General features: G+C 36.3%; 1 protein-coding gene across 3 annotated transcripts in view; it reads left to right on the top strand.

Annotated features, from left to right (window-relative positions):
- The window catches only part of BMPR1B (bone morphogenetic protein receptor type 1B), a 400,498-nt gene that overhangs the window by 284,938 nt on the left and 102,507 nt on the right, over positions 1–13,053 (top strand). Inside the window, exon 1 of one of the 3 annotated variants that reach the window (XM_025384632.1) lies at positions 11,430–11,517. The exons of the other annotated variants lie outside the window; for them this stretch is intronic. Within the exon in view, the coding sequence (XP_025240417.1) occupies positions 11,505–11,517 (13 nt within the window). The 5' untranslated portion in view covers positions 11,430–11,504. Of the gene's footprint in view, positions 1–11,429; positions 11,518–13,053 lie in introns of those variants that run through there. 3 annotated transcript variants of the gene reach the window in all.

Here is a 13,053-nt window from a genome sequence, read left to right as displayed (position 1 = left end):
GTAAGCAGGTGTGCCATGTTTCTAAGAGCAGGTAAGAGAAGATATGGAAATATGTGCGTGAGAGAGATGAAAAAGTTTAGCACAAGTTTGTTGTCCAGCACACAGCCTGTGGGCCACATGCAGCCCAGGCTGGCCATGAGGTTCAACCCAAATTTGTAAAGTTTCTTAAAACATTATGAGATTTTTTTGCAGTTTTTTTTTTGTTTTGTTTTTGTTTTTAGCTCATCAGTGTTAGTGTAGTGTGTAGTGTAGTGTATTTTCTGTGTGGCCCAAGACAGTTCCCCCAGTGTGGCCCTGGGAAACCAAAAGATTGGACACCCCTGGTAGCATGTCATGACTCTGAACCAAAAATCCTGGCATCATTGTTTCTTTTATTTGAAAATACTTTTATATGTACATAGATTTAAAATGCCACCTGAAATAAAAATTAACTTCCTGAAACCTTTATATTTCCTCTAGCATGAATTTTTGAAGGTTACTAACAGCTAAGTCTACTAGCTAAATGTGTAAATCCATAGAACTGATATTTCATAGCAGTGTTGAGGTTTCTATGGAAAAACTAGTATGTGGTATACAAGAACAAAATTTTTCTCTACTGCTAGTATCTTCTCTTCTAAGACACTTTTTTCTTATGTAATTCTTATATTTAAATACTTTCCAAATAGTTGAAAACAGATTTTCTAGTAGCTATTCTCATATGGTATATGGAGAAACAGCTTAAGCAAACATTCTTTAAGGGTGTAGATAAGAGCGATACTTCAAATCCTTTTGTGTTAAGTAGAGTTTGTGTTGATATTATCACATCTATTTAAAATTTCATTTTCAATTTACTGATTTTATATCAGTTCAAGTTGGATTTGCATAAATTTTATGCACAATTGACTTTAGGATGAAATAAGAGTTACAGTAATCCTTTTTAAGAAATTGGTTTTGATACGAAACTTTGTTCAGCTTTTTATAAACGGCAAATGGGTACTAGAGATGTTGATTTTCTGCTTAGGGATGCTTTAGCACTAATTTGATAAAGAAGAAAATGTCCTTAGAATCCCTTTAAAATAGAGCTTCTGGCAAGTCAGGTTATTAGCTCAAAGGTTCATGATAGTGTGTAACTTTAACTTGTGGACTCCAGGAGTCAAAGTGTTAATAATTACAATGTCAGTGTGTATCTGTTGCTATTTAAAAATCAAACACAAACCCTTTATAAGTAGTTCCTTATAGGTGGGACAAAGGAAATCTTCTAGAAAGTTCTCTTGGTGTGAAGAAAACATCTTGTTTGTTAAACTCAGACTCTTCCAGTGAGGGAAGGACTACATTACATGACTCTGATAGCTTTATTCGTCCACTCGTGTGCCTTCTAAGCCTGCAGTGCTACCTCATGGTACCTCCTAACGTACAGCCTTATGCAAGGAAGAAAAAACCCTTTCCTCAATTCCAAGGCACCTCACTCTCCTTAGTTGCTTAGAAGGGTCTTTAAGAAACTTATAAAGAATGTATATAAAATACTGCTTTATGTTAATGACAATATATGTATTTGATGTGCAAACCTCCTGGGCCCAAGTGATCCTCCCAGCTCAGCCCGCTGAGTAGCTAGTAATACAGTTGTGCACTACCACACCTGGGTACATTTTTTTGTTTTTAGTAGAGATGAGGTCTTCCTATGTTGCCCAGATTGGTCTCGAACTTCTGGGCTGAAACGATCCTCCTACTTCGGCCTCCCAAAGTGCTGGAATTACAGGTGTGAGCCACCACACGTGGTCTATACTTGTTTTTTTATAATAAACACTTCACACGCTTTAGAGGAGAGTTCCACCTCGCCATGGGTTGGAAACCCCTGACCTCTGAAGGCACTGCTGTTGCATGACACAGTGTTTAGTGTTACCTCCTCTGAATCTACAGATTTGGAATTTAGAATATCTGATCCTCCTTTTATGCTCCAGCCCTCAGGATTTCTGGTAGTCATGTTTGCTGAGTGAATCTCACCAGCATCCCAGATTCTTGGAGTCCTCCATCCACTGAATGGACTTTTTTTTTTTTTTGACCCCAGATATTTCTTCTAGAACAAAAATACATAGGTCCCTACCTAGTGAAGTATTGGTATCTGATCCAATGGATTCCTAACCAGTTCTCAGGGCTTATATCTTAGGTGTACACAGTATTCTTATCTGAAATTGGGAATGATATTTCCTGCTGCACAGGGCGGCAGTGAGGATTAAATGAGATAATCAGAGTGAGCATCCCTAATCCAAAATCTGAAATACTCCAAAATCCAAAACTTTTTGAGCACCTGCCTAATACCAAAAGTGGAAAATTCTACACCTGACACATTTTTATTGTATTAATGGTATGTCATAATTTTTACTGTTAAGTACTTACATGTGAATAAGTGGGAGAAAATGATTGCTTATTGATAATGTACAAATTGAGAGTCAGAAATAATGGTGATGCCAAACAAACACAGATTGTCTGTAAGAGTGGCTGACACAGTGACACCTTTGTTCTCTTATGGCTTGATGTATACAAACTTTGTTTCATGCAAAAAATTATTTAAAATATTGTATAAAATTACCTTCAGACTGTGTCTGTAAGGTGCATGTGAAACGTAAATGAATTTCATGTTTACCCTTGGGTCCCATCCCCAAGATATCTTATGTTTATGTAAAAATTCCAAAATCTAAAAATCTTTGAAATCCAAAGCAATTCTGACCGCAAGCATTTTAAATAAGGGATGCTTAAACCTGTATGTTAGGTACACAAATAGTGCCTCACAAACAGTAAAAGATGGCCAAATAGTATGGATCATGATCATTATCATTGTTGTCATCATGATCCTAGCTGTCATCATTTTAAGTTCTATCTGGAAATAACTACACTAGTCTTGCCTGGGTTTCTTGCTTCCCATCTCCTGCCAAGACATCTTCCTCTCATTCTGGTTCAGTTTCTTTCCTGAGATAGTCATATTTTCCAGGTAATGGTTTACTCTGTAATGATTAACATAAAGAATAACCTCACAGTTTATCTGTCACCTAGTTCCCTGTTACTAGGGTGCAAGTCTGACCTCATGGTCTTTTAGTAGCATATCACTAAAACCAAATAATAAACTAAAGATCCATGCAAAAATAATGCATATATAGAGGCAATCTGGAGGGTTTGTTGTTGTTGTTGTTTTAATTGGCAAATTTACTAAGTTAATTTTCTTTGGTAGTTTAATCATATAAGTTACCTTGAATTCTCTTCCTGCTCTTTTAATGTTCATTGCCTTGTTGTCTCATGAATTGTTTTGTAAACCTTTGTGTCTAATCTTATTTTGTGCACAGGCCATGCATATAATTATTATATTCATAGCATGACATTAGCTTTTAAAAAGAATTTTGTGATCGCTAGGTAAACGATATTGTAGTAGATTTAAAGTATCAATCTATCATCAAATTCCATGAAGCATCTTTGTCTGATGGATTTGATTGTGCTGTTGCTGAAATCATGCCCTCCAAGTATAGAGTGTTGCAATATTTTAAGAGAACACAGTTTGGGGCTTATTTGTTCTTTTTCAAAAGCTACCTCAAATTCCTGGCATGAGCTGTGGGGAGGGGCAACAATAAAAGACAAACATTAGAAGCCTGTTTCAGAAGGTATCATCGTATCTACACTATAATATTGGGGCTCTTGCCTGTTAGTAATGACAGTGTTTGTATTAGGTGAAAAATGGTTTGTGCTGTTGACTAGTCTTCAATTTATTTAACTATGCTCAGTTTTGTAACAAATGTATGTCCTCTATTTTATAAATGCTTTAAAAATATGTTTTGAGTATGATTGTTATAATAGAAATTTTATATTTTTGGTTTTTAAAATATATACTTAATAAAATGTCTTCAGGAAAGAAAATATAGCAATCTGCTAAAGCTATTGAGACCTGGTTTATAACAAAAGTTTTGAGATTTTAAAGCTGAAATGAAATCTGGTTGTCTCTTTGTATACGAATTGTTTTTGTTGCCAGTGGTAACTATAGAGAATTTTTTGAAACAGCACCCTTTTAATAACAATGGTCTCCCCAAATATATTGTGGCATAGCTTTAAACTTTATTAAGTCTGTCTTGGACTCCCCCTTCCTCTCCCTGAGTAAATGGAAGAAAAGTTTGGCAGGCTCCATGCTGTGCACTTGATTGATGTCCAGAACATCTGAAGGACTTTTGTGTCCTGCCTGCTCTCCATGAGTGCATAATGTGTGAATACTTAAAGAAGGTCAGCCCTTATCACATGTAATCTAGGCCTGAAAGCAGATCAACAGTGACAGTCATATCCCGTAAGAACACAAATCATCCTCTACATGCTTTAGACAAGTTGTGGGATATTTTTTCTCTCTTTTTACCCCTTCCCACTCATGGAGGACCTTGGCAGAGCAATGAAAGCAGAGAGAAGACGTGCTCAGAATAATGTGTCACTCGTTCAAGGGAGAAAGGGATTGTTTATTTGTAATAATGTGATGGTCTTTCACTCTGCAGCTGAAGGGAGCTTTGGGTTGTTAATGACTAGTGATGTGGAATGCTGCAAATTAGAATGGGGTGGGGAGGCAGGAGGCAGCCTGAAAGAGGGCTAAAGTTGTGGTCTTTATAAACTCCAAAGTCAGGAAAAAAGTTTTTGTACCGTGGGCTCTATTGTTAATTTTTTTTTTTTTTTCTCATAGTGGAGTAGCTTTTTATGATAGTATGTAAGTGTTTAGTTAAAAGCCAGAATAATAAAACAAATTACCAGTGCAGTTCTGAGGTCACTTTTGTTTTTGGTACAACATGTATGAAAGTTTGAAAAACGTTTTAGTGCAAAGCTCTTGGTAGGACCTAAAAGGCTATGGTTCCAATAGGAAGAAGGAAATAACTGTTGTTATGAGCGTGCCTGTGTGTTTGGACAGAAGTTTAACTGAAAAGTAAATTTTATTCCAAACAGTATTAGCAGGGATGTTCACATGATAAAGAAAATAACACTCATAAATTTAAAAAAAAAAAAAAAAGAAAATAACACTCACCTTATTGTTCTCATTAAGAATAATAAATATATTATTATGTTTTCTTAGATACCAAGGAAAATATTTTTCTTCTTATTTCCAAAACTTTATTAGTTTCCTTTGAAATATAATCAGCTGCAAGGAGTAGTAGCTGTCAGTTTGCACAATGGAAAGTAACCTGTGCTTACCTCCAGAAATGAAGACATTGCTCCCCATGTGTGTAGGATAAAATCAAAACTTCTAATTATTGGCTACAAGGCTCTTCCTAACCTCCCCAGCCTACTTTTCCAGCCTAATTCCCCTGCTCTCTAGGCATATCGAGCTTCTCCTGTTCTCTGCAAGCACTGCTCTTTTTCTTACTCATATACGTACTGTACTGCCTGTTTTCTTTGCTTAGATTTTCTTTGCCTTCCCTTCACCCAGTGAATTCCTACTTACCTTTGAAGACCTGGTTCAAATGCCTCCCCCACGCAAGTCCAACCCTCACCCTCAGGCAGAATTAATCTTTGTTTGTTCCCTGGTTTTTCCATGTTTCCTCAGCATAGCAGACAGTTACTGTACTGCATTGTCATTATTGGATTGTATGTTTGTCTTCACCCACTAGAGGATAAGCTTTGTCCTGAAGGCAGGTGCTGTCTCTTTTTAATGTTCTCACATCCATTCAGTAGACACAATCCCCCCAAATATAGCAAATAGTGAATGTTTTTGAGATAAAAACTGTATATAAACATAAAATCAGGAGATTTGGGGAGTTTCTATGTGAAAATGAATCACAAATTGACATTGGTAGCAAGGTAGTCTCCATTTAAAATTCTTCAGTATACTTCTACTTCAAATGCATGGATATTTAATGAATTAAGTAAAAATGAATTGGATTAAAATAAATATTTAGTTTTTCAGGTATAATTTGACTTTTTTTTTGAGGTGAGGTCTTGCTGTATTGCCCAGGCTAGTCTCGAACCCCTGGGCTCAAGCAGCCCTCTTGCCTTGCCCTCCCTAATAGCTGGGACTATAACCAAGGACAAACCACTGTGTCCAGCTTTAATTGAATTTTTAAAATCTCGACTTGAGATATTTTGTATCCTTGATTTAATGATCACACTGTTTGTGACAGGAACAACTCGGCAAATGTTACATTGTAGCCTGTTATATTAGAGAACATTATTTTTATTAGCAAAGCTTTTCATGTGGGAGGCAAGAGAGAGATTAGTGAGAGTTGTCAGGAAATTACTAACATTTTCTGCTGTCTTCCTATGTTCTGGGTACTGTGTTCAGTAGTCTGTATTCCTTCATTTATTTAGGGGTAATTAGCAGAGGGTTTAAATAATCTGCCCCAGATTATACACATAGCACAAATAGGCCCTTTCTGCTGTATAGCAAAGACTCCGTAAATCTGGAATGTGTGAATGTCATTAGTAAGAATTCTGCAAATGACAAACGGTGATATCCTACTCATATTAGTAGTACTCTCCATAGTGCTCCTTTTTCCTTCCTTTGCCCTTCTGTCAGGTGTACATTTTCAAATGGTGACCTTTCTTTTAATCTTCTCTCAGAGTTTTCTTTGAAGACTCATTTGGTATATAAATTAACTTGCAAAATTAAGTTGGCTATCTCAGTAGAAGAAGAACGCCTCAGACATAAACCGTTGTTATTCTCCTTTCTGGTATTTCTTCCTGTAGGTAAAGATGTAATTGAAGTCGAATCTATTGGAGCAGTTAAGTGAATCTGTGATGAAAGCTGCACACGCAGGTATATAACCGTTTGGCACATTGGTTCTTTCTCTGCTGTCAACTCTGTGGTTAGGAGATTGGGAGCGAATGTTTAACTGCTATGAAACCCATTTTTTAAATAAACTTTTTATTTTATAATTGATTTAGAAAATTTCCAAAGGTAATATAGAGTCCTCATATACCCTTCACCCAGTTTCCCCCGCTATTAATATTTGACCTTACTTTGGAGCTCTGTATGTGTCACAGCTGGGAAAGGAACAATTGTGTATTACCAGCAACTAAGCTCCAAACTTTATTCAGATTTATTTCCTCTCTCCCTTTTCATAATGCCATTTTTGTCTGTTCAAGGATCCCGTCTGGAAAACCACTTTGCACTTAGTCAGCATGTCGTCTTACTCTCTATTGGTTTGTAACTGTTTTTTTACACTTTCCTTGATAGTTTTAAGAAGTGATGATCAGATATTTTATTTAATATTTCTGAAATGGAGTCAACCTGATGTATTTCTCATAGACTGGGGTGGTTGATGTTGAGGAGGTAGACCATAGAGGTGAAGTGCCATTCTCATCATATCAGGGGTACCAGTTGTCAGCATGGCTTGTCTTCAGTCATGTTAACCTCGATCACCTGCCCAAGGGAGTGTTTGCCAGTTATTCCAGTGTAAAGTTATATTCCTTTTCATACTGTACTTCTTGGAAGCAAGTCACTAAGCACAGCTTAGAGTCAAGAGTGGGGTTGATTAAGCTCTGCTTCATGGAGTGAGACTATCTAAATATATAAATTTTTTGAATTATTCTGAAAGGGAGATTTTCCCCATTCTACCATTGATTTACTTGGTTATCCGGTTACTAAATCTTTATTTTAAAGATAATTTCAACCTTTATTTTAGATTCAGAGGGGAAATGTGTGGATTGTTACATGGGCATATTGTGTGTTGCTGAGGTTTGGGGTCCAATTGATCCAGTCCCCCCCGTAATGAGCATAGTACCCAGTAGTTTTTCAACCCTTGGCAGCCTGCCTGTCTCCTTCCCCACTCCAGTAGGCCCCAGTGTCTGTTGTTGCCATCTTTATGTCCAAGTGTACCTAATGTTAAGTTCCCACTTTTAAGTGAGAATATGCAGTAATAGGGATGTATCTGTTCCTGTGTTAATCTGCTTAGGATAACGCCCTCCAGCTGCATCAGTATTGCTAGGATTTCATTCTTTTTTATGACACTAGTATTCCGTGGTGCATATGTACCATATTTTCTTTATCCAGTCTACTGATGATGGGTACCTCGGTTGATTTCATATCTTTGCTACTCTCAGTAGTGCTGCGATGAACATATAAGTACCCATGTATTTTTGGTAGAACGATTTATATTCTTTTGCGTATATACCCAGTAATGGTTTTACTGAGTAGAATGGTAGTTGGTAGTACTGTTTTAACTTGTTTGAGAAATCTCCAAACTGCTTTCCATGGTGGCTGAACTAATTTATATTCCTACAAACAATGTATAAGCATTCCCTTTTCTCCGCAGCCTTGCCAGTATTTGTGAATTTTTGACTTTTTAGTAATAGCCTTTCTGACTGGTGTAAGATGGTATTTCACTATGGTTTTGATTTGCATTTCTCTGATAGTGATGTTGAACATTCTTTTCATGTGTTTCTTGGCCTTTTGTATGTCTTCTTTTGAGAAGCATCTGTTCATGTTGTTTGCGCACTTTTTAATGTGGTTATTTGTGTTTTGCTTGTGGAATTATGAAACCAGTTCTTGACCTGGTACAGATAGGGGCTTAATTAGATTGGATGTTGGAAATTAAAATATAAACTATAGATAAAAATATGTACATTAGGGTGAGTGGGTTAAATCATAGGCAAATCTGGGTTGTTTTGCTAAGTTAGACTTTTGATCTACATAATAAGAGTTTCATGAGATTTTTTGAACCAAGTAGTCAGGGGCCTAATATGCCATTTATAAAAGATCCCCTTCATTGTTGGTACCTAGCATATGTTAATAATTAAGTTAAAAATGGAGGAAATTAATAGGTATACATTTTGATTTTTTAAAATATTGCTAAATGAAAGAAATAGGTATTAGCAAAAAGTTTGACTAAGTGGAAACCTCTCCTCATACGTTTAATCTTGTTTTCACTCTCCCTCACCTAGTTGGAAGGTGAGGTTCAGAGATTCATCCTACATGCTGAAGTCCAAAAGTCTTTTTGGAGATGGGGTCTTGCTCTGTCACTCAGGCAGGATTGCAGTGGTGTGATCATAGCTCACTGCAGGCTGGAAATCCTGGCCTAAAAAAATTCCTCCTATCTTAACTTCCCCAATAATTGGGAATACAGGTATGACCCACCATACCCAGCTAGTTAAAAAAAATTATTTTAGAGATAGGGTCTTGCTATGTTGCTCAGGCTGGATTGAACTCTTGGCCTTAAGTAATCCTCTTGCCTCAGCCTCTCAAGTAGCTGGGATTACAGGTACGAGTCTATGTGCCCAGCATAAATTTTTTTTTTTTTGAAATTCATATTCTCCAAACTCTGTAACCTATATTCAAAGTCCTGCACAATTTGGTTCCACTCTGTCTAGCTTTCTTTCCAACCACTTACTAATAGGAGCTGTCTGTTCCAGTAAGATTGTCCTCATACTATTGCACAAATTGGAAATTCATTTCGACCTGTAAACCTTGCTCATATAATTTCTTTCCTCTCAACTTCTGTATTGCTGTGTAAGTTCAATTCATCTTTCAGCATCCAGCTCTCCCTGCAGTCTGGGCCCAGTCTGTTCCATCCTCTGCTTGGAATTTCCATGTTTATTCTGTTGGGGCCACTTCATCTTAAAATGTCGTACATTTTTACTTAATTATTTCTTATATACTTATTTTGTGGTATTATAATCTTCTTGAGGAACCAAGTCAGCTTGCACATAGTTCAAAATCAGAAATGGTTGCTGTTGTGAATTCTTTTGAACTGAATTAGGATTCTGGGGAGAGAGCAGAGATTCTGTCTTTAACTTTCAGCCATTTATAGAAGCCCATATTGGGGAAATGTGAGCAGTGGGAGCTGTCCCACATTTCAGCTATTCACTTCTTGCCCCAAAGCTCAAGGCTGGATTCCAAATTGGCAGTGGAACCATGTTGTGAATGTGGCTGTGAGCCCAACATAGAAGGTTTGAAAAGCAGATTCTATTGCTTGATTTTTGTCTGTTTTTCCCACATATCCCTCTGGTCCTGATCATCCTTACTCATTTTACTATATACTAATCTCTTTTCCTAACTAAAAGGGATATGGATAAGTATTACTCAAAGACAGTTCTTTTTAATCACCACCAACTTCCATGTTTCTGATAACTAAGTTGCATGGCTTCTGTGAAATGCAGAATGTGTAGTTTATTAAGCTCAGAGTAGTTTAAGATTTCCTACATGGTTAAAATTCTGTATTTTGGTTAAATTTCATGAAAGTACTTATGAAAGTATAAATTGAGAGTGTTGATTGGTTGTAGTATGTGTAAAATCATCAAAACAAAACATTGTTGGGCTTTCCTAAACTAGAGAGTAGATTTGAATGGTACCTGGTGGAATAGTGCTGGGAGGTGCAGGATGGGGTCAGGAGTAGGGGCAAATGAGGGGTGTCTTTTGAAAATGAGAAGAAAGCAGAGATTCTTTTTCCAAGAAAAGATTTTTTAAAATATCAAGTAAACGTATAATGATGATATCTTAGATATAACCATTGTAATATACATTTGCTACTCTACTCATAAATCCTTTTTCAGATAAACTGATGGGATTTAATAATAACCTCTGTTTGTATTTGTCTGTGGTAACATTGTAGTTTCTACATATATTGACAATTCATTTATCTTTCTTGGTGTTCTTTTATTATTGACAGTTCTCAGAGTAAAACAAAAACAAATTTGAAAAAATGTCTTTATCATTCAGTATCATGGCAAATGAAACTTCACAAAACTGTTCATAATTTACATTGAGAAACAGTTATGGTTAAAATCTAAAAAGTGGAAAAACTTGCAATGGTTTTATTTACATAATAAAGTCAGTTAGGTTAACAGCACTTAAAACTATAGTCATAACTGAAATATCTTAACTTGCAACATTTATTAGTGATTACTTTTACATGTGACCCTTTTCATATCTGTGCACTTGATTCAAGGGTATTATTTATCTGTTGACGTAGTGTGAGTAAACTGCTGTAACATAATACTTTGATCTGTTGTACTGTTTCTGGCATTTTGTTAAGTAAAAATATTATTTCTTGTTTTCTTTTTACATTTCTCAGTTAAAATTCTTAGCAGAGAAAGTAAATGTTGGTAAAAGAAACAAACTATTTTATGACAGCAACGTTTTAAATGAGGTTTGCTATGGATTCCCTTCATAGCTGCCTGAAAGATTTGGGGGACATGAGTGTTGCCAGTGCAGAGTGAAGCCCCGGCGTGTGCTAGCCCTTGTGTGGGCAGCTGCGTCAGGCTCCTTTCTTAAGAAAACAATCCAGCTCAGGGTCCTCACCGCCCTTTGTTGTCCTCCCCACGAGGTGATCAGTTGAAGTCTCTGTGGTGACAGAACCAGTTTGTAACAGGCTTGTCTTTCACGGTCCTGTCTCAGGGTTGCTGGCAGGCTTGCGAGAAGATCTGACAAGAGTGGCAGCAGAGGAGTCTCAGTGAAAGACGGAAAGGCAAGAAACAGGAGGCTTAAACAGGCAGGGCACATTGACTGCTCTGCTGCTGCAGTGGGTTGGCTGGAAGAACTAAACTGGCAGCTTCACATTGTCTTGCTCATTCTTCTCTCTATGCACACAAGGGGTAAGAAGATCAGTGCCCTCCACTATAGTGCTGACAAGGCTGAGTTAGAGTCTGATTTCGTGGCTTTTATCACAGAAGGGAAAGTTCAGGCCGGAAGTTCAATGTCTATAAAGTTCCATCCCCCATCCTCCAACTGCTTTGTAATTTTACTACTTTCTCTATTACGGCAAGGCTTTTTAAGTAGTCTGTTAGAATAATTTTAAAGAGACTTAACATTTCTATTTTCTCTAACAATTGAGAATTAAATGCAATTCAACTTGGAACTTTAGGAAATTCATTCTCAATATACTGTGACAGTTTATGTGTGAAGAATTTAAGAAAACAGCAATTCTAACAAACTTTTTTCTGATCATTTTAGTTTGAATACTATTAGATTTTTATAGGTTAGTTTTCTTTGAAGTTCATCATTTTTATATGGTTGCATTGAGTAAATCTAACTTTGCAATGGCGATAATTATAGTTCGTGAGTATGTCAAATGTTTGTTCACCTTTAAGAACCGGGGCTTGCTTTGTGATAATTTTGTTCAGAAGAATTATTATTTTATCAAGTTGACTAAAATATAGAAAATGTTAAAACTTATTTAAAATTTTTGAATTAAAGTAATTTTAAGAGTAGAGCTATTTTCAAATGAGAAGAAAGCTAATGAACTGAATATGATATAACTGGCTGTGGTAGTGAAGGAGTTTTAAGGTTGGAAATAAGGAAATAATGGCTTTATAAAATTAAGCCAAATGATAAAGGAAATATGTATGAGATTGAAATGTATTTATAGTTCAACTTTATATACTTGTGGATGCATATTATAGAACTAACTTGGCTGTACTATTTATCAGAAGAGTGTGTACTTTTGATTGGGATTTACAGGATTCAGATTTTCATCATCTCAAAGTATCCTGTGACACTATTAAGATACTATGTTCTGTGGCTTGGCCCTATGGAAAATGTTTTTAATTTCAGTATATGTAAAAGTATTTTTACTTATACGGTATACAAAAGTTTAAATTTTGTGTATTGATAGGAAGGAATGATAGGTATTTCGTCGACCTAGTTTGCTAGTTTATTCCCTAAAAATTGTTATAAACTGGTACCCTGTAGGGAGAATAGAAAGACTTCAGGGAAACTGTGTCTTAAGTGTGTTCCAGGAAGCTCAAAGCATGTTATATGTGAGGTAAAATTCTAATTCCTCTATTCTAGCTACTACTGCTTCTTCATTGTCTGGCGGTCATTTTTTATTATCTTTTAGCATTTTCTTTGAAATACATGAATACTTGGCTTTAGTATTGAGTTATGCCAATAAAAAGCAAAGAAGCCATATGCTACAGACAGAATCTTTGGATCATAAAATGCTAACCTTAGAATGTATCTTAACATAATGTCTTAATATCTTATTTCTTCCAGTGAGGAAGATGACGTCCAGAGACATTCCTTGTCTTCTTCTAGGTCATATAGGTGTAGGGAACCTTTTAAAAAGCTCCCTTTGCAGGGCACTGTGTGTGTGTGTGTGTGTGTGTGTGTGTGTGTGTGTGTGTGTGTGT

Source organism: Theropithecus gelada, chromosome 5, assembly GCF_003255815.1.
Source record: "Theropithecus gelada isolate Dixy chromosome 5, Tgel_1.0, whole genome shotgun sequence".
NCBI classification, from domain to species: domain Eukaryota; kingdom Metazoa; phylum Chordata; class Mammalia; order Primates; family Cercopithecidae; genus Theropithecus; species Theropithecus gelada.
Note: the sequence above shows the minus strand (reverse complement) of the source record. Positions and strands in the feature narration are given on the sequence as shown.